At 40.7% G+C, this 20,164-nt stretch overlaps 1 protein-coding gene across 3 annotated transcripts; it reads right to left on the bottom strand.

Annotated features, from left to right (window-relative positions):
- Positions 1 to 6,596: 6,596 nt before the first annotated feature.
- lbh (LBH regulator of WNT signaling pathway) lies at positions 6,597 to 17,003 on the bottom strand. 3 transcript variants are annotated; one of them, XM_046413383.1, is made up of 3 exons: positions 16,903 to 17,003; positions 11,362 to 11,464; positions 6,597 to 8,653 (listed from the first exon to the last, which is right to left on the bottom strand). In XM_046413383.1, the coding sequence occupies exons 1-3, from the start codon at positions 16,908 to 16,910 to the stop codon at positions 8,411 to 8,413; spliced, it is 354 nt and encodes a 117-aa protein (XP_046269339.1). In that variant the 5' UTR covers positions 16,911 to 17,003; the 3' UTR covers positions 6,597 to 8,410. The 3 variants fall into 3 exon arrangements, with proteins under 3 accessions (XP_046269339.1, XP_046269338.1, XP_046269340.1); XM_046413382.1 differs by lacking the exon at positions 16,903 to 17,003 and adding an exon at positions 16,474 to 16,754; XM_046413384.1 differs by lacking the exon at positions 16,903 to 17,003 and adding an exon at positions 16,357 to 16,411.
- Positions 17,004 to 20,164: the final 3,161 nt, after the last annotated feature.

The following is a 20,164-nucleotide window of genomic DNA, read 5'->3' as shown; positions in this document are numbered from 1 at the left end:
CCATATTGAACTTTTTATGAGTCCAAATGCAGTCATAGATCATCTGGCAAGGTCAGTCTGGTTGTTCCTCAATCCTGATTCAGAATTAAGGGCGATTGCACTTTCTTTATAAGGGCGCCTGTACTCTGGAGTGACCTTACAGGAAATGAGGAAATTAGGCTAGGAAACAGTTTTATCTTTTAAATCCCTCCTAAAACTCGTTTTTATAAACAGGCTTTCATGTAAATCTCTCCCTTAGCACTGCCTTTCTTATATTTCCCTTTATTTCTATATTTGCGTTATAGTTTTTCTCCACATATTTGCATGTTAAGCTTTTTTAATTGTGTCTGTTCACCTCAAATGTTACCTTTTATTTTTATTTTTATTTTTTCAGCTTTTTGGTTTTATTGTCTGTAAAGGAATTTGTAAACATTCTTTCAGAAAACTGCTGCATTTTAGTAATTTATTATATTTATTAACAACACAAGTCTGCCCCTTGGTTGAAGTGTTTCAAGAGTAAGTATCCAGTTGACTTTTTAACAGACTCAGTTTTAACAGACTCCAACTAATAGCCTACTTATTTCTGTAAGTTTAACCTTTGCAATGTGAAATCTTATTTGAAATTACTGAAATGAACCTCCATTGGATAGGTATGCTGATTTCTTCAATTACTTTTGTGCTCAGGATCCTCTTTTCAGAGTTTGAGAGGTTTTTTTTTGTCAAGTTGCTGTCTTTCTCTTCAAGGTCCCTATGTTAATAATATGTCAAAACTCATTCAAATCTCAAGCATGGTATTGATGATATACTTCTTGACCGAGTCCTCCAACATAGCCTTTTAAAGTAGTGTAAATCCTAGCATGTGTCATTTGTTTCTTTTACCCCAGTTATGAGCTGTTCTACGGTTACAAATTACCTCAGCATTCAGTGATGTGTGTGCGCGCACATCGGTCATTGTGTCTGAGTGTATCCAAGCATGCACATGTACTCTCTTGTGTATGTGTGTGTGTGTGTGTGTGTGTGGTGAGTGAGGTAGAGACGGACTGACAGGCAGGGTAAAAGAGAGAGTGCACTTAGTCAAACTCAAGACTTTTCCATGACCTGCTCCCTATGGCATGCACTCTATCTGAGAGACTGAGTGAACTGTATAGCTTTGTCGGTATAAACTTCTCAAGGGTCAACGCATCACTTCAGAGGGGAACGGAAAAAACTTTGCTTTGAAATAAGCTCTCATTTTTCCAGGTTGGTGCCAGCTCACCTTCAAAAGAGAAGAACGTCCACATGATTAATGATGCTTGTTCAAGATAATTTAGCAAAAAGCAATTTAATCAGGTACTCCTAATCATATTCCCTTTGATAATTCCGAATGTATAAGCACCCTGGTTTGGTTCACAGTCATTTTATTGTCACAAAAAATATAAAATGTACACTTATGTTGTGTTTGCTCATGAAAAGGACATGGGAGACAAGCCTCTTCAAATGCAACTTTTCTTGCAGTGGATGTCAGAATCAAATTACCAGATGAATGTAACAGCATTAACTCATGTTAGACATGCTATTCCAGTGGCATGTGGGAGAGACAGAGTGACTTTTTTGGGCATTGTACACTGTGTTTTGGTTTATTTTCAATGGAGTCTATTGATATCACTTTAACGAGGCTTTATTAGAAAAAAACCCTCATCTAGTTTGTTTTTTTTAAACATTCTTGTCTCTAGTGACCTCTTGTGCTTTTTTGGTAGTTCAAAGAGGGGACATGGATGAATTAACTCGAGTCTTCTTCTCTTTCACTTCACTTCCTCTTCACACTGTCTCGACCTCTTACCTGTAAAAACACATGCACATTACTGTTACTCCAGTTTTGCATCTTCATTTTTGTGTGTTTATCTCCACCTATGTCCTGGACCTATCCCCTTTCTCTTTCCTCCCTTTTTTCACCCTGGTCTCTAGGCAATAGGGATTAGAGTTGCGGAGCCTTAAGAAGTCTATTTATATCATTGACAGCCTATGGAAGAACAGCAGGCTGTGGCTTAGCACATTAACACACAAAACTACAGTATAAAGCGGATTCCAGCAGTCGCGTATTGATCAAAGCTTTAAAAGCTTGTGGATGAGACAGAGATGTAGGTTACATCACCCTGTTAAACAGAGAATGAGTCCCAGGGTACTTAGATTCATCTGTCCAAATATGAGCTGTTGGTTCTGAGTCCAGCACTTGAATTATGTCTTCAAAGGCTGGTGTGTTGACGTGCAGGTACAGAGAGCAGTCGGGCAGAGTACTTTGTGTGCTTGACTCTAATTAATTGTGATCTTGTGTTAGTCTTTGTTTTGAAAAGCAGTCACTGCTTTGTGGTCCCCTGTTCTCAGCTGGTGTATCACATGGCATTGCGGGGTTTTCAGATGTCAAATATATGCAGGGAAATGACTTATCTTACTGACTATAGAGGTCTTGTGCGGTTTTGTCTATGCATGCTGTTTGTTGTGTCATTTGGAAAGTACATGATTAAAATTTTATGAGGGCACAGTGACACTAAGCAAGTTTCCAAGTGTCATTTGTGCTATGATTGTGATTTGCCTTATCTCAATATGTCTTATCGAAACTGGCTACCAGGACAGACAACCAGTCTCCCCTGATGTGAATTATCCATGTCACAGTGCAGGTGTTCTTTATGCTCTAACTCCTCAACATCCTTCGTTTTCCTTGTCTGACCCCCTTCCCCTTTTAATCCTTCCCCCATGTTGTATGCCTCTCAGCATATCATAGTCTAGCTCTTCCCTTGTGGACAGTGCCAGATATGTGTCTACGCTTGGTGGGCCGCCTCCAGACAGGTTATAAATAACTATCAGAGTTTTTGCTTCATGTCCTGAGAGCTCTACTTTCTTCTCACACTTGAGGAACCATGGGAAAAGAATCTTTCCCTTACGCACAAGGCACTCATAATAACAGACACAATTATACATAAAACCTCCAAGCACATGTGCCTGTTTGCAAGCTCTGCACAAACACACAGACACACTTGTGCATGCACACACAGTATAAATCTTGGTGGCTTATACAGTAAGGGTGCAGTACTGAAATAGCAAGGTTATAAGAACAGGGGTACTGTTTATAATGAAATGTTAACTTACGTTACATAACCTGCACTGTGGGAATGCAGTGCACATTTCTACTGTCATGTAAGTATGGGAAACTTGCTGAAACAACAGAATGGGATAAACGTCTGGGAGAGCGAAAAATAGAAGGAACAAGAAAACAACCACATTGGTGAAGTAAAATGAGGAGAGGGAGTGGAAAAAGAGTTCATCGGATAAGCATTTTTCTCGTTGTGACAGACCAGCTTGAGGGAGGGGTTATGTTATGGGTACATGAGGAGGTTGGTGTGAGTTTATGTGTAGGGGAGTGACAGTAAAACAGCGTTAATGTGAACTATAGCTGGGAGTCAGGGAGAATTCAGGGGTTGGAAGGTCAGACTCTGCTGACACACTGAGATCAACGATGGGATTGTTTCCATCGGAAAGAATTCCAAGAATGAGCTAGAAGAGCTATCAGTGACTTCACTCAGAGGGCTCTGACAACAGTTTTAATACATAGCCAGGCACACAAGCTCTCATACACATTTAAAGATACCGTGTCTCATGCCAGCAGTGGTGTGTGAGACACGCTCCATTCCCCTGTGTCAGTGAGTACTCAGACTCTCAGTCACTCTCAATGGGTCCTCATCTTACCATTTGCAAAATGAAAACTGTCACCTCTGACCACCAGTGGGTTAAGAAAAAAAAATTACCTTCACACCCAAGATAAAGCAGTTAAAGTCTAATAAACTAAAACCTGGGGGCATGTTCAAAGGACAATATGAGATTTTAACAAATGATTTAAAAATCATGAAGTAAACAATATTAAAATGTAAGAATGTAACAAAATAATTCTTGGAAATATGCTTATTTACTTTCTTGCAGAGAGAGTGTTAGATAAGAAAATACATTAAGTTCTCAAGCTTGTCCCGATTTGGCAGCAGATGTGTTTATGTTGGACTTCATCATTTATAGCAAGAAGCTCACTGAGAAAATATTTTTTGAAGGTATGCTATGCAGGATTTTCCTAAAAAGAAAAAACAATGTATATATATCACTGACATACATAAAGATGGATGATTCCTGATGTCTCAACTGCCTCACTCTGTACAAAACTGAAGCACAGAGTCTGCGTGATATTGACTGGGCAACGGAGTCATGGCAGAGCTCAGCTGTCAGTCATGATCTTTTGCCTTGTTATAGCATCAAATAACTAATTAAAGCCAAACTTACTGGAAATAATAACTCTTGACATTTGTCTGGTGTGATAAAATCTACGTAAAATTACAGAAATCATCACCAAAAATTTATTCGGTGTGTAGTTTTGGTTTAGTTTGGCCCCCGTCCTCCCTGCAAATGTGGAGGGGAACGATTTATGACCTGCACTGGAACCTGCCATCAGGGGCAAATCGACATGTTTTGGCTTCCCTTTTGGGGAGCTCCAATGTTGTGCATCTCTATGCTCAATGACAGATACATACAAACATAATCCCCTTCAATCATCAAATATTAGCGACTAGAGGTGTGTGGCATGTTTAGCTCTGTAAAGACCCCACCTGTTTATCTTCATCTTCTCATTGTTGTCTTGGTGTGCTCAGAACTAATCCAGCATAGTATGGCTTTAAAGTGAGAGCTTTCACGGTGTTGTAACTGACAGTTAAACTTTAAACTATGCAGATAACAGAGTCCCCTAAAACATAATGGTTTTCATGAATGCCGAATTCCTTTTTTTCAGCCACCAGCAGTTCAATCAGTTTTGAGGTAGGACAGCAATACTTACAGTTCCTTCAAAAGGAACATGAATACTGGGAAAAACAGCCAACTTTCAGTTCATATATGTACAGCTCAGAGCGATTTTCAATTCTCTCATTTGTCTTTCTAAAAAGTTAACCAAACCCAGAGTACAAACAAGCGCAGGCCAATACCAAGGCCTCAGGGGTTGACTCACTGGGAACAAGTATTTGCTCATCCTTCATTGGGTCCTTATATTGCTGTGTCATCTGTTTTTTTAAAACCTACAGTTGTCAGTCATTACTCAACTTTGCCCTTTGAACAATAACCTGTTTGCGTCACATTTACTTCTCAGTGTTATAATGTTTTCCTTTGTCATAGAAGTATTCTTCTCACTTCTCTCAAAAAATTCCAATGTGTTGCCTGTACGTATTGCTTCTCTTGTGGGAATAGTTCTTCGGTGTAAAGAAATAGTATTGTACGTTTTAATTACTGTCTTTAAAGTCTTTAAATGCAGATGATCCATAGTTAGAGGCAGTGGCTGAAGTAGAAGAGCTGAAGAAATAGCTCAAATATTTATTAAAACTGAAGTTTCTCACTATTCCATCCTCCAGTAATATTTGAAAAAGGACGCAAAGTTCACAGGGTTATGGCTGATGTGATACGATTGCGTAGCTGTAGTCATCTCTCTATGATGGCTGTCCTTTTCTAACTTCTTATAATTTCTTCTTTCCATGATCTCATGACATTTTCCCCTGAGATCAAGGAGCAGTTGTTGAAAGGGATAAAAAAAAAAATATATTCCTTTTCTGGCCTATTCAGAACTAGTCACTGACTCCCTCGGCCAGACACACACTGCTGACCACCACTATCAACTATAGGGGTATTAATAACTCTTTATGCTTCGTTTTTTTCCAGGAAGAAGGAAGCAGGATAGAATGTCAGTTCATTGTTCCTCTTCCAGGAAGTGACCATAAGGCCAAGAGCACTACCTCAGCCAATCTATGAGGCCCTTGGCCTCCACAGGCCCCGCTGCAGCAACTCTGATGGACTATTCCCGGTACTAGGCAATCAAACTTGACCTAGTGGGTCACTAATACAGAACATAGCAGCAAATCACCTGAGAAATTTCCATTGTAACAGTGATCAGAAAGCTTTCTGTTTATTCCTGTAAATCCCCCAATTCCCCATTAGAAATTTTCCACTCAACCACATTTTATTAGTCTTGTATCATTGTGGCGAGTGTTTATGAGTAGAGCGTGAGTCGTTGCTTTCGCAGGCTTTTATACCCTGCAGTATCCTCAGTGTTTCTGCAATAGTAAAAAGCCTGCAAAGGTTGCTAGGTCAAACCAGTGTTCTTTATAAAGCAGAATGGCTTCATTTTAATACTTTAAACACATGCAATTTTTAAGAACATAGAAATGAAAGCTGCTCAGAGCTCAGGAATTAGATTTTGCTGCAACCAAAAGTGAGATTGTGTACAATTGTGTGCAAGTTGAAGACAGGATGTAGCATGTGGCCTGTTCTCGCTTCTACATTTACACATTTGATACATGCAGCTGTATTTGTAGAGAGAGATGCCAAGCAGGAAGTACTACTGCTTTCCTCTAACCACTGCAGGTGAAGTGAGTGGGGAGAAGGGGGGGGGGGGGGGGGTTCACATAAAGGAATATAAAAATAAACACAGAAGTCTCTTGGAAACATTAGTTTTAAATGTGCTTGAGGATTACCCCTGTAAAAGACTTAAAGACTTCTATCCCGAACCATAAAATAGGCAGTAACTCTTCATAGTAATTCATTCTCACAGCAGAGACACACAGTTGGATAGCAAATTCAAATGTTTATTTACATCCTCTGTAATTTCCACAGAGCAGAGTGGTCTAAATACAAAAAAAAAGAAAAAAAAATGAGAGAAAGATGGCGGCTAATCTCCCTGAGCTTTACAAAAACAATGTGGGACCTGTAGGTTGACAGGAGAAAGAGATGTTCTGTATACAGCCCTAATGCCTCTCAAATGAGAATTTACAAAGAGAACAGACATATCTCAGTCATGCTTGTACAACAGTATTTCATATTGTGTACACAAAATGTGAAATCTTTTCCACAAACTGACTGATAAGACTTGTTCCACAAACAAGTGACAAAAGAACACCAGCTTCTGAAACTGCAATACAAACAACTAAAATGACAGACATCACTACCAGATAACAAATAAGATTTCCTATTAACACCTTTTGGCAAACATCAGGACTAATTGTTTAAGTTTAGTAGTTTAATATGATTTCAGATATATCCCAACTTGAACACTCTCTCTCTCACCTGCAGAATTAATTCACGGTGACATAAACCTCCACTTAACAATTTTTAAAAAGGTATGGCTGTTTTCAAAAACAAACCAAAACAAACATAAAAACAACAACAACAAAAACAAAACAAAAAAAACAAAACAGGAAGACTAGGAAAAATTTTCAGGTCAGGTGTGCACAGTTCAGAGTGATATTCTCAGACTTTGTCTTTTTAAAAATTTAACCAAGTCCAAATTACAAACAGGATCAGTGCACTAACAAGGCCTCAGGGGTTGGCTCATTGGAAACACGTATTTACATATCCTTCACTGGGTCTGCACATTGCTTCAATAGCTGCTTTTTCAAAACTTTTTCAATTGTCCTTACTCAGCTTTGCCCTTTCGAACAATAAACTGCTTGTGTCATTTAGTTCTCAGTACTATTTGTTATCTGGCTTAGAGGAGGTCAATGTGCTGACAGGATCTTAGCATGACTCCTGACTGTGTCCGTACTGCATAACAAGCCAACAAACTTATTGCAAAAGAATATGCTGGGCATGCTGGTTTATTCTTTCACTTTCTGCTCACCTTGGTAAAATAATTATAGGTCGCCTTTTTACTGTGAATGCCTGATGTAAAGTCAGAATATTTTTGGGGTGGTGGTGTTTTGGTGGAGGTCCCAGTAACATTGTACACATACCTATTTTACCCTCTTCTCGAAAAAAAAACAACAACAAAAAAAAAATTTCCCATTTCCCACAAACCAACAAATCTATGGACAGCAGTGGCAATCACAATAATTAACATGTCAATCCAGAAACTGAACGCAGGTTGGACAATGTACTGTAGACAATACTCTCTACGGGTACCACAATAGTTCTGTTTGTGAGTATCAAGTCTCTGGGGTCATGACGCCAGCCATTTTGGAGTAAAGTAGAGAGCAGTCATAGCCCCACGCAGTGTAATTGCTGTCCATGGAGCCCTGAGCTGCTGCTGTCAAACAGGACATCTGTTCGGGGCTGAGACACATGGTGGTAGGCATGGTTAGAACTAAAGCGTAGGACAAGAGTGTGTGTGTGTGTGTGTGTGTGTGTGTGTCCGTTCTTTTCAAGTCTGTTTTGGTGGGCTTGCAGTCCAAGAGTATAAATCATGCGGGAAAAGTGTCTCCTGTGTGTATTGCTTCTCTTGTGGGGGTGATGCTTTGGTGTCGAGGGCAACGAGATGGCATCACTAAACAATGAATGTGCATCCGCCAGTTGAGTCTGTTGGCGTGCTGAGGTGCAGTGGGACCAGTGTGGGAAAGGGAGAGTCTATCAGAATGAAAAGAGTACAGGTGCTGCAACACAGCCTCTAGTGCTGAGAATTCTGTGTCGGGTGTCCATTTGGGATATTGCCGTTAGTCTGCTCCTGTTCCTCTTCTTCCTCTTCCTCCTCTTCTTCTTCTTCTTCTTCTTCTTCACTGACCAGAAACTCCTCTGGAGGCCAGCGAAGCTCCCCACTCTCGACTTCTCCCTCTGTCGGCTCAACCACGATGGATGGCAGACGATCTTTGAGCTTACAGCAACGGTCAAAGTCTGAGGGGTCGGGGAATATCTAAAGGAGGGAAGGAAATAATAAAATGCTGGTTATTTATCATATTTATTATTAACTCAAGGACTTAATACAATTCATTTTCTGAACTGCAGAGCAGACCGTTAGAAGCTAGGAGAGTCAGCTGTCCTCCGTTGTAAAGCAAGAAATTATTTATGAGCATATTTCTGATCAGTGCAGTAGGGTCTTGGACACCAGAACTTAGTCTTGAGCCTCATAGAAATGTTGCAGGCACCACTGCAAGGCTAAACAACTATGAATGAAGTGATGTGAAGACTAAACATCCATGATGGGAAGTGGTTGCTTAAGAATCCCAGTGGCATACCTGCTCTTGCCCGACCCACATTCCTATAACAACTAAGCTGGTTCTCCCTCATAGGTGCTCACCCAAAAGCAAATTGCACAAGGGGAAAGTTACATCAGTGGCTGCGTATGGATAAATGAGGCATGTTTAGTAAGACTTACAGCAAATGATGCATCATGTTTAATCTAAATGCTTCGGAAGGCATTGTGCCAAGTAGCTCATAGCTGCTTACAAACTCATCCAGTACCACGTCACCCTCTGCTCTGAGGATTATACAAGCGCATAACCACAGCATTTTAGATGATCAGTACGTTGAAAACTCAAGTTAACTGACATGATCTTTGCATACATCCATCCCTGTTAGAATGAGCATTAAAGGTTGATTACTCTTATATTCATGCAGAGATGGAGTTGGAAAAAAGATTCAGGAAAGAACATGAAACTGGCAGAGTTAGCTGTAAATCCAGACTGATATACACACTCAAATGTTTGGATCTAAAATGAAGGGCATAAGAGACCTACTGACAAGAGAGATTACATGCATTCCCTGTCCAGGCAAGATTGGACATCAACCTCAGACTTTCACTGTTCTCAGGAACCAGAGAAAAGGCCCAGGGGAAAAAGCCTGCCACTCCTGGTCCAAGAACAGTTTTTTTTTTTTTTTTTTTTGCCGTTGTTTGGATAAAGTGGATGAATATTTTTAGACCTGCATATTTCACTCAAGACATTGGGTGGGGGTGGGGGGGGGGGCAATGTCGCTGTCTGGGCAAAAAGCCGAGTGGAAAGAAAGCATTAGATGAGGCAGGAGAGAAACTGAGACAAGAGAAGACAGAGGGGATCCAGCTGTGTCCAAGTCTCCCTCAATTCCATAAGAGACAGATGAGAGGGGAGGAAAATACAGAACCAAAAGCTATAAATATGCCTTGTGAATATGTGAATTTGTCATGTTATAAAAGCATGTATGAGCCTATTTGAGGACTTTGCAATTCTCTAAAAACAAACAAACAAACCCAAAAACGAACAAACAAAAAACACCCAGTTGCACATGGAATCAAGAGCTGCAATTATATCCATGTACGTGTGTGAGCATGTGTGTGTTCATTTCTAATTTCTGCGTGTATCTGCTTTTCCTGGCATACATCGCAAATCCTCACTGTGCGTCAGCACCGAGGAGAGCTGGGCAGTGAGTGACCTTGCCTTTGGACCCCTCGCTAACACATGTCATAACTTGTTTCTCCTCCAGCGGCAGGAAGCGACGACACATCAGGCACAATGCTGGCTATTTTTGGAGCTTTTTGGGGTGTGTGGTGGGGTTGGGAGGGGTGTGCACACTATACGCCTGAATCACGACATTGCCATTGGAGATAATAGAATAAAACAGGAACAACTTGCTCATCCTTCTTCTCAAGTAGGTCACATTCGTTTCAATACCTTTTATAGGTGCAGCTGGAATTTTATGGTCACACAATTTGTGTCAAAGCCCCTGGCACCCACAATGGAGGAAGTGACTGGTGGCAACATCTCGGCTTCATACAGTGCTTCTCCAAAGGAGTGACTGGGACCATAGGCAAATGGCCAAGGTGAGGAAATACAGAAATGCAGAGTGGGGGATGGAAAGAGTGAAGAGGTGCCCCCACCCTCCTCCCCCCCATCCGTTCCTCTCAGACAGACTCACAGCTGGGGTGTGAACTATGGGGAGAGGAAGCCAGCCTTTTCCTCTGGGTCAGTCTACATCCTCTCAGAGTCACTGTCTTCATAGAGCACGACATGTTGTATTAGATTTATGAACGTGTGGCTTTTAATCAAACCTGAAATTATCTCTGAACAGGAAATGGACTTGTAGCTTTTGTGAGGTGTTTAAGTCTCAGCAGACAAAGTATGTTTTGGGATTCATTCATATTCAGTTGCAGCTCTGGTTAAGATGCAGCTTTACTAACCATGAGAGTTCCTGTTCAAAAGTCTTGAGCTTCATCATGATTAATGGTGAAATGTTTTCAGTAATAAAATGGGGTCCTTTAAGTCTCCTTTTCCACCCTGTTAACACATGCGACACTAAAACAAGCAAGCAGCTGTGTGTTTAAGTAGTTTTGTCTCCAAGATGGCCCCTGTTGAGCTGACAGTAAAACAAAGCCGCTGGCAACACCTTGTCAAGAGCACCTGATGGCTGCTTCTCTCATCTCTCTGAATCTAATGGGTTTATTTTTGTGACAGGCTGCAGTAAATTACAGACAATTTCCCAGCAGACATACATTTCCTTTGCATGTTATAACCTGTGACCAATCATAACCTCAAATGTCCTCTTGCCCAACACAGCTCTGCAGGTAAAATGGCCATGCCTCATAAAATTATACAGTTAGGAAACCAGGATGGACAGGGTGTTTCACGGTCATATGTGCACATGTCCTACCTGGAAGGAGAGTCTGTCCTTGGTGGGGCTGAGCCTCATGTCCTCCATGGGGGTGCTGTTGATCATCACCTCAGTCATATCTTGGCTGGGCAAAAACACTGGACTGCAAGATTGAAAGAAGAATAAGAAGAAAAAGAAGAAAAATGACGTGATTAGATGTTGTACTCTGGCAATCGTGGTCCTTATGGGAGAGGAAAAAAAATCTTCACAAGTTTGACATCTCAAGAATATGTATACTATATGTATACTATATACAGCACTGAAAAAAGGTTCATCATATTGACACAGAATTGAATTATAAAAGGCCATACAACTAATATAAATGGACCACCCATATGTTTTGTACCAAATATACTGGGTGCAGTCAGGTTCATGTGCAATGAGGACAAAGATGCTCAAAGTTACGGTAAACTGGTCAATGATCACATGTATCAGCAGAAACAACAACAAACACCAAATCTATCAAACGTATACACTGTCAAAATCTGAAAGTCATGGTTGTTACGCCTGCACATGTTCAACAGTTTTGTTTATACTCTGCACATCTTGACAACAACACACCAAGCATCCAGTCCGTGCTCTACTGTGCTGTGCTAATGCACTGCAAAGCTGCACAACTCAATGCTGTGGCTTGCATAAGGTGGCCGTTTCTAAATACAGGATGACGTGCTCTTGCACTAGCAATCAGAGAAACACAGTCATTGTGAGAGTGTGCTGGGGGCGTGTTGTGGTATTTCACTGGAGTGGAACTCGATGCACTTAGTTCCATCAAAGCATAGCCAAACTTTCCATTTTAGATGAAAGTAACAAGAGTTTGTTTATCAGCATTCAGTGCAGCCACTATCCAGCATTGTTGTATTAAAGCTTTAAATAAATGACTTGAAGCAGGTCCCAGGACTGACATAGGCACTGCCTTGAGACAAGATGGTGAGTGGCCTTCTCACGCTCTCTATTTAAAGCCTGGTGCCTTATGGTCAGTGGCCAAAGGCTTGTGGTTTGTGTGGTCACTGGCTATACTGAACAAAGAAAATGAAACACGACAAAAGGTGCACTCACAACCTCACATTATCTGGTTCAATGGACTTCTTTTTTATTATTATTATCATCATCATCAGCAGCAGCAGCAGCATTACTATTATTATTACTATTATTTGGAGGAGGTGTGTGGGCTTCGCTTGACCTGCTTAAAATCTTAAAATAAAAATGTTTATTTTTGATTAGGCAGCAGAACAGCAACAAATTATTCTGCGGTAGTGATTAAAACATGGTTTTAAAATGAGGAACAATTATGTAAACATGTCCCATAAAATCCATTTTACCATTCACCAGTTTTATGCATGGAAAAAAACACCCTTGTTTCAAAGTATATGAGATAACACTAGAGAAACCGAGAATACTGAAACATTTACCACCATATGAGTTGCACAAGCCAAAATCCCTTCTAAAAACAACTATGTCAAAACCTACAGTAGTTTTACTTCATCTGCAAGTACAAGAAATGTGTTCTCAGGAATTTCTAAGTATAATGGCATCTTTTTGTCTCGATTTACGACTCATACTGAAAGTACTCTTTATGAGGATATCTATACATTTCCATGTTTACTGGCACATTAAAAAAAAAAACAGCTTAACTGACAGTTTGTTGACTTTTTAACATATGCTGTGCACATAGTCTCTAGACTTTAAAATTCAAGACCAAGAGTCTCCTCTAATCAGTGGAGATCAGGACTCAGTCAGTAATTTCTACACATTGTGTATCTGCAGCCTTTTGAAGTGCTGTCAGTCAGACTGCCAGTGGTTTGTAGTTGTATATATTTCTGTTCAGAAACACACACAGTCTTCATGTAGGCTCAGTTAACACAAATTAATCCTGAGGAGGAAAGTGACGTGTCAGGTGATTATTCACCCCAGAAGGAGGGGCATTTAGCAGTTTTTTCATCCTCACATTTACACACAACCCTTGTCTTGTTGAGGAAATACTGACATCACGGCAGGGTGGCTTTAAAAGACAGAAAATTGAAAATCTTCTGACTTATTATAAAGTAACCTTTACTGCACGAGTCAGACGATACGACATACTTGGCTGAAACAATAGCCGGATATCCAAAAATAAAAAGAAAGGGGCTTGAAGGATACACAAAGTTTAACATGGAAAATGTCAGCTTGGGCTGCTCTTGAACTTGTTTCATCCTTGAGTGGGGTGCAGAGAGGGTGAGGCAGGCATGCAAAAAGGAGCGGAGGAGGGGATGGAGGGATGAACAGTGACAATGACGGACCTGAGCAGAAGAGGAGAGGAGAAAAGAGGGAGGAAGGGAAAGAAAGATAAACACTCAGGCCTTGCCAGTCATATTTCTGTTCGGGGGTTGTATAAACATCCTGCTCGGCTAAGAATAACAGAACATCGGCCTAATAAAACATAAAGGGGTACAATGAGGAGGAAGTCGGGGGTGTGCACGAGTAACAAGTCAACCTGGGAGGAAACAAACATACAGTGACGTCTATTAGTGCTCCAAGTGTCAAGCACAGCTCATCTATGTGTCCCTCTAGTTGAGTGGAATACTTGATTCCTTGAGAGGAGACTTCAAGTGATCTATAAGAAACCAACCTGTACATTTGTGACCCGAGATCACCGTGGACCACAACTCATTAACTAGGCCCTGTGTCTCAGAGACCACATTTGGCAGTGATGTCGAAGGCGAGGATGCTGCAGCTGCACCACAGCAGGCAAGTAACAAGACACACGCTGTAAGACAAGCTGCATTTGTTGATTAGTGTGTGATGGTGTTGTGGCAGATGTTGTGGTGATGTTTTTTTTTTCTTTTTTAACCTCCTGACCCAGTCAAGATAATGCATACCTGGTCCTGCCAGCTTCCTAATGCCACATCCAGTCAGGTCACAGATGGACAGCAGCTACAAGACATGCAGTCAGTCATGTACTGGAAGTCCAAAAGGCCCACATTGGAACGATGACTTGAGCTTAGCGCCAAAGCCATGTGTCAGTTAGGTGAGACAAAATTTACCAGCAACAGTTTTTAAAATTCATTTGTCATGTTATTTTTCTGAGCAGAAATGCCCCAAAATTTTCCAGCCTCTTAAATATTTGGTGGTTTTGTTAGTCTTTCTATGATAGCAAGAAATCTTGATCACAAAATACAAGCAATTTTAAAATGTAATGTTAGAATTTGAGTGAGTAACAGAGAATAACTGGAACATTAAACAGTCCTACTAAACTTGATTCATGCAATGTTTTTAAAAACATGATGAGCAAGCTTATCAGCATTTCGTACAACCAGACGGCTTACAACCACTCTATGAAAGCATAACACAGTACGGCATTTTATTTAACTGGAGGTGCATCAAACGCACTGACCCACTGACTTGAGGAGGAGAATAAATATGTTGTGTTTAGCTACCTCCTCAATTTCTGTTTCGTAAAACATCTACCTAACCTCATCGAACAGTCACCAGATTTACTGCAAGTCTTACCTAACCATGACACCAGCTTGATCCACCTGTCTCAAGACTATACAAGACTAAGGCCATGCTGGCTCCGTGCGTGTCTGTCCTGCAGACAGGATCCCCAAGTGGTCCCTGCAACAACCTCACTGTGCAAAAGAGGAATTTGCATCTTGCATTGTCAACATTGTATCCCCTCTGCCATCCCATCGCGCCACTTCTATCATAAATCTCAGACTGTGTGACGATAGGGAAAAGCTGCTGATGTTCCATGCCAAAGCTGAGCTTTCCATCTACCGACTCACACAGCTCTGCAGGTATGGGGGTGGTGTAGTGACTGAGTAAGACCCCCCCTCCCAGATGTATGCTGGAATGAATGGGTCGCATCCAGATTCCTGTGGGTTGAGTGTGCCACTGAAAACACACCATGGATCAGTTACCACTCCAGTGCTGTATGCTAATCATGGTGATGTGTGTGGAGTCAAACTCTTTTTGACCTTACGTGCCGAGCAACTTGCACCAAATTTTCTGTATTTGTCGATACATGTTCAGTTAATGTTATCAACAAAAAGAAAGAAAAAAAAAAAGGTCTTCCTGTTCACACAGATAGAAAACCGCAGTGCAGACACTAAATGGTTTTAGGGGAAGTTGCAGCAGGGAGCTCCAGATCAAAAAAAGAATCTGGTCATACCTTTAAAATAAAGAAATAAAACCTGCTGAAAAAAATAAAACCCTCTTGTCACCTTTTCTCATAAAGTAGCAACAACAGAAGAAAAGCATAGGTCTACTGTAAGTAAGCGCAGGCGAGAAAGCAACATGTGGTTACAGTAAAGGGGTTGATTCTGAACTTCCTGGAAGAGACAGCCAGGAGCCTGCTGAGGTTTGAAAAGTGCTCGCAAAACAATGTTTCAAAGCGACTTGCATATCCTCTCTGTAGACAGGAAAACAGATAAGGCAAAAGTTGAAATAAACAAAGTCGCACTCACTATTCCTCTATCAAGAAGGAGCTCAAGGAGGTAGGGTGCCTCTTGTCAGAAGAGATTGTGGGGGGAAAGAAATGACACTGAAAATAGACAGTAGTAACAGATAGCAGCAGAGTGCATCCATCCTTCTCCAATTACTGTGCACCTGCAGCACAAAAGACCAAAGGATGAAGGCAGTGTCTTACTCTATTCAAATGTTTCAGGATATGGCAATGTAAGATTGCTCAAAAACAAAAAAAGAGTACATTTTATCCTCAAATAGAACAGCTGAGAAAGAAAAACTGATCACTGTAGCCTTTCTGAGTTAGCACATGGCACCTTATCAAACTGGGGGCTGCTAATCATATGCTTACAGAACAATATTGAGCTAGAATTTTCTTCCCCCCCCCCCCCCCAATCTGTGTTCCATGACATTTCTAATTTCAGGTGCAACACCCCACAGAAAATCTCAAAGGGAAACAGGAGTGGGTGTAGCAACAAAGGCGGCGGATTCTGAGGGAAATCACCAAGCTCAGCAAAAGAAAGAAAAAAAACCCCAAAAACTCATCGTTCTTACCTGCCAGGTGCAAAGTCAACAAATTCAGTGTTTTTCTAATTTATATATAAAAACACACAGACAAATCAAGCAAACCAGGAGTGAACAGGTGACAGCTGAAGAAACGCGAGTACTCACCGGTATATGTGCGGGGAAAATACAGACATGAATTCACACCTGCTGTCAATCCTGCTGATTAGGGAATGTAATTACAGCCAAATGATTAATCTCTACTGTTACTGTCTTTCTTTTATTTATTTCTCTTTGTTTCTTTTATCTTCCTCCAAGACAGCACAGGTAAAACCGAAAGTAACTGTGCGACAAGTCAGACGGCGTGAGGACGAGAACGCAGCTCTTTAAAATTGGTGCGTCTGATCAGCACCACAGTTGCGTTGAGTATTTATGCGAGAGGCGTGTGCTTCGCCCGAGCCAGAGACACACCTCCTGTCTGCACGGGCCAGAAAAACCTCAATGGCAGCTCATTATCAGCAGGAGCCAATCACAACACAGGTGACTCGAGCGCCCCGTCCGCCCCTCCAAGCCCTGATGACGGCAGCAGCGACTAACCTTCTCATTGGTAATGGACGAGAAGATACCGCACGATGCCATTGATTTGTAGTCTCCACGGCAACAAAATGACAGTCTTACCTCCTCGCCAATGACAAGAACACAGTGATTCGTCCGTTAGGTAATCCGTGACATTTATCCAAATGAGGGGAGAGAGGCGGAGGACGGGGAGGGTTCATTCACAAATTTATTCCAAGGGCAAGTCAATGTCTGCATATTTCAGTGGCAGTGAATGGTCCTCCCGCAGTGTTTCGTCTCTTATTATACAATATAAAGGATGCATGGAGCGTGCAGAGTACACGTGTCCACTACAGACTGACCAACCAGACTCTCTCAAGAATTTCGAAATCAAGTCCTCGAAGTATAATAAGCTTAATTTTCCAGCACCTGGTCGTGTTTACATTACGGTCAAGACCTCTAAGACATGGCTGACTTTCACACCTTATAAAATGCCCAGTTGTCCCCCCCGCACGCATTGTACTGTGCATTTGGCTCAGTTAAAGCAGGTGCGCAGGACGCTCTCCAGCCTTAGGGGCAGATGGTAAAATGCCAGTAGGCCTCTACTGCCACCTTGTGGCAGGATGAGAGAGGATGAGACATTAGCTGTCATAAGGATAATCTGTGTACCATTCGGATAAGGATACTTTATTAAAAATAAATCTCATTGTCTTTGTGATGACGTGCACACTACATTATAATGCAGCTCTCAGAGTCAGTGAATCTGGCAAATGGCCTTTATTAAAATCTCTCGGGTGACAGCAGATGGCACACATGCCCCTTTTTTTCTTTAACTCCTTCAAAGCACCTGCCAACTATTTCCATCAAAAACTCATGTTTTTCGTCATTGTTCAAACAGAGCTTGAGCAAAAAAAATAACAATGACAATAAAAATGAGAAAATATTGCACTGCACAAGACATCTAGAATATTTGCATTTGCTGTAATGGTAAGAGCCATAAGTTTAAGTTCTACTTCTCTCAGGAAAAACATGATATAGCGTCAATGAAGTTCTGGAACAAGCTGATTCTTAATATGAAGGTGACGTGGTCATCGTTTTGGTCAGCCATAATGGTTAAAAATGTGTCCTGACAAGGGCAACTTTTGTACAACCATGCAGTAAGCTAAATGTACTTAGAATAAAGGCTGGAGAGGGTTTTCTGGACAGTATTGGACATCAAAATCAATTAAGATGAGATACCATAAACAAGCGACACCAAAGGGAGCATGAAAAAGAGAGCAGAACACATAATACCTTAAATTTAAGTTACACATGAAAAAAATATATTTATTTGTATTTCTGACCTTTCAAATTTAAAGTATAGCCTTCTTTGCTGTAGCTACCGATGCTGATTTTATTTTAGACTGTACGAGACATTTAGGTCATTCTTTGCACTTCCTTGAGCTAAAATGAGCAGTTTTCACAAATGATGTCAATGCAGCATATTCTGTATGAGCAGTGATATTCGGTTGGTGTGCTGAAATGATTTATTTTTATTTTGTGTCACTGCAGCTTGTTAGCAACTGCCTTGGCTATGACTCAGCTCGTGATATTATCATATTGGGAGGTGATGATGTACTGAGCAGCTGCTGTTTTGGTAAAAATTTCTCTCAGCATGAACTTCTGCTACAACATATGGCATGCAAACTCATAATGAAAAACCTGAGACACCAACAAAGCTCTTTGTTTCTTAAGCATTTTTTAACTGTGACTTTGCCCGGCCTCACCTCAGTCCTTCATGTGCAGCTGTGTCAGAGTCTGGCAACCCCTAACAAGAAGTGGACAAATAATTTAAAAATAAATAAATGAATATTTTTTTAAGATTCATCTACACAAAACCACCACAGGATGTCACTAGAGTCTGTGGAACGGACAGGTGGTGCTCTGTGAGGCACACTGGGCCCCACATGAGGTGCTGTTGTGAAGGTCAGATTGACATTTACTTATTGTTCATGGCAGGAACTACACAGTTTTTACAGTATTCTCTGAACTAACAAACACTGTAGTTGTAGGCTGTGTTGAAAACATGGGTTGGCAAGCAAACTGTGTTTAAAAAAAGGATTCTGCTTAAAATCATGATCTGAATAGCATGAAAGCAGAGAATGGTTGCAATCATTGTTATTAATACCCTTTAAAAGCCTGCAGTGGACCTATTGAGCCAATTCAGGCCTGGGTTCAGGCCTACACACCTGTTGCGTGTGCATCAGAGAGAGCGCGCCTCGGAGATAGCTTGTAGTTGGTGTCAATCTTTGGCAAGGTTGGGCTCAGGCTGATAAAACTGCCAAAAAGTTGAAGAACTTTGTCAGGCAGGGGCCAGTAGAGTCTGATAGTCTGAGCTTAAATCAACTGCTTCAGTTGCCAGGATGTCTTATGATCTACGCATGCTATCACAGCACTCCTGATCCATGACAAACATTACAAGTAATGAGAGGGAACAACTTTTTGTTGCTCATTAAAGTCTCGCTATCTCAAGATAACAAAACATGTTTTCAAGAGATGATTAAATAATTAACTTCTGATTTTGAGATAATGTCCTTAAAAGCCAAATAATTCTGGGCATTTTTGTCAGCCCATGAATCTTATTTATCTTAGTTATCTATCTTAGAATCTTAGTTATTATAATGCTCTTAATATTTTGATTATTTTGTTGATAAATGGCGAATCTTATGATTATCTCACATAGTAAGTAATTATGATTTGACAGAAATGCTTTATGAAGACAGAGAAGTTATCCCATCATATAACAGGTAATAAATGAATATTGTTTTACTTTATTATTGTAGCGAACCACAAAATATCACTATTAAGAGTAAAGTCATTTAGAGGATTCTTTTAACAACATGGCATGTAGTGTGAAACCTGTTTGCCTACTTGTTTATTTTTTGCTTAAAGATGTTGGATCCTTTCTGCGGCTTAGTTTGCGATAGAAAAGTGTGAAAGAATGATGCTGAATATGTAGCATTTATCAATTTTTGCTTGGTCTGTTCACACATTTTCTGTTAGTGGTGATGCTCACTGTAACAAAAAGGGTTCAACACCTGCACATTAGTGGTTAGGATATTTACAGTGCTTTTAAATTACAAATCTGAGGTGAGAAACTAATTATTACCATTACAATTTTTTTTTTATTCTTAGAAAATGGTCCAAAGAGAGCACAAAATTTTGTAAAAACACCACTTGCCACATCCCAATCATAATTACAGGCAGTCTAATTTCGCTTTGGCTGCTTTAAATGGTTGAACAGTCCAGGAATAAGAAAATAAAC

The sequence above is a fragment of the Scatophagus argus genome, chromosome 15 (assembly GCF_020382885.2).
Source record: "Scatophagus argus isolate fScaArg1 chromosome 15, fScaArg1.pri, whole genome shotgun sequence".
NCBI classification, from domain to species: Eukaryota; Metazoa; Chordata; class Actinopteri; family Scatophagidae; genus Scatophagus; species Scatophagus argus.
Note: the sequence above shows the minus strand (reverse complement) of the source record. Positions and strands in the feature narration are given on the sequence as shown.

Excerpts from the sequence above, each read along its gene's own strand:
- lbh (XM_046413382.1), bottom strand. The coding sequence starts at position 16,502 with ATGTCTGTATTTTCCCCGCACATATACCG. Across the intron at positions 11,465-16,473 it reads TTTTCCCCGCACATATACCG|TCCAGTGTTTTTGCCCAGCC; the intron begins GTGAGTACTCGC and ends TCAATCTTGCAG. Across the intron at positions 8,654-11,361 it reads AGGACAGACTCTCCTTCCAG|ATATTCCCCGACCCCTCAGA; the intron begins GTAGGACATGTG and ends TCCCTCCTTTAG.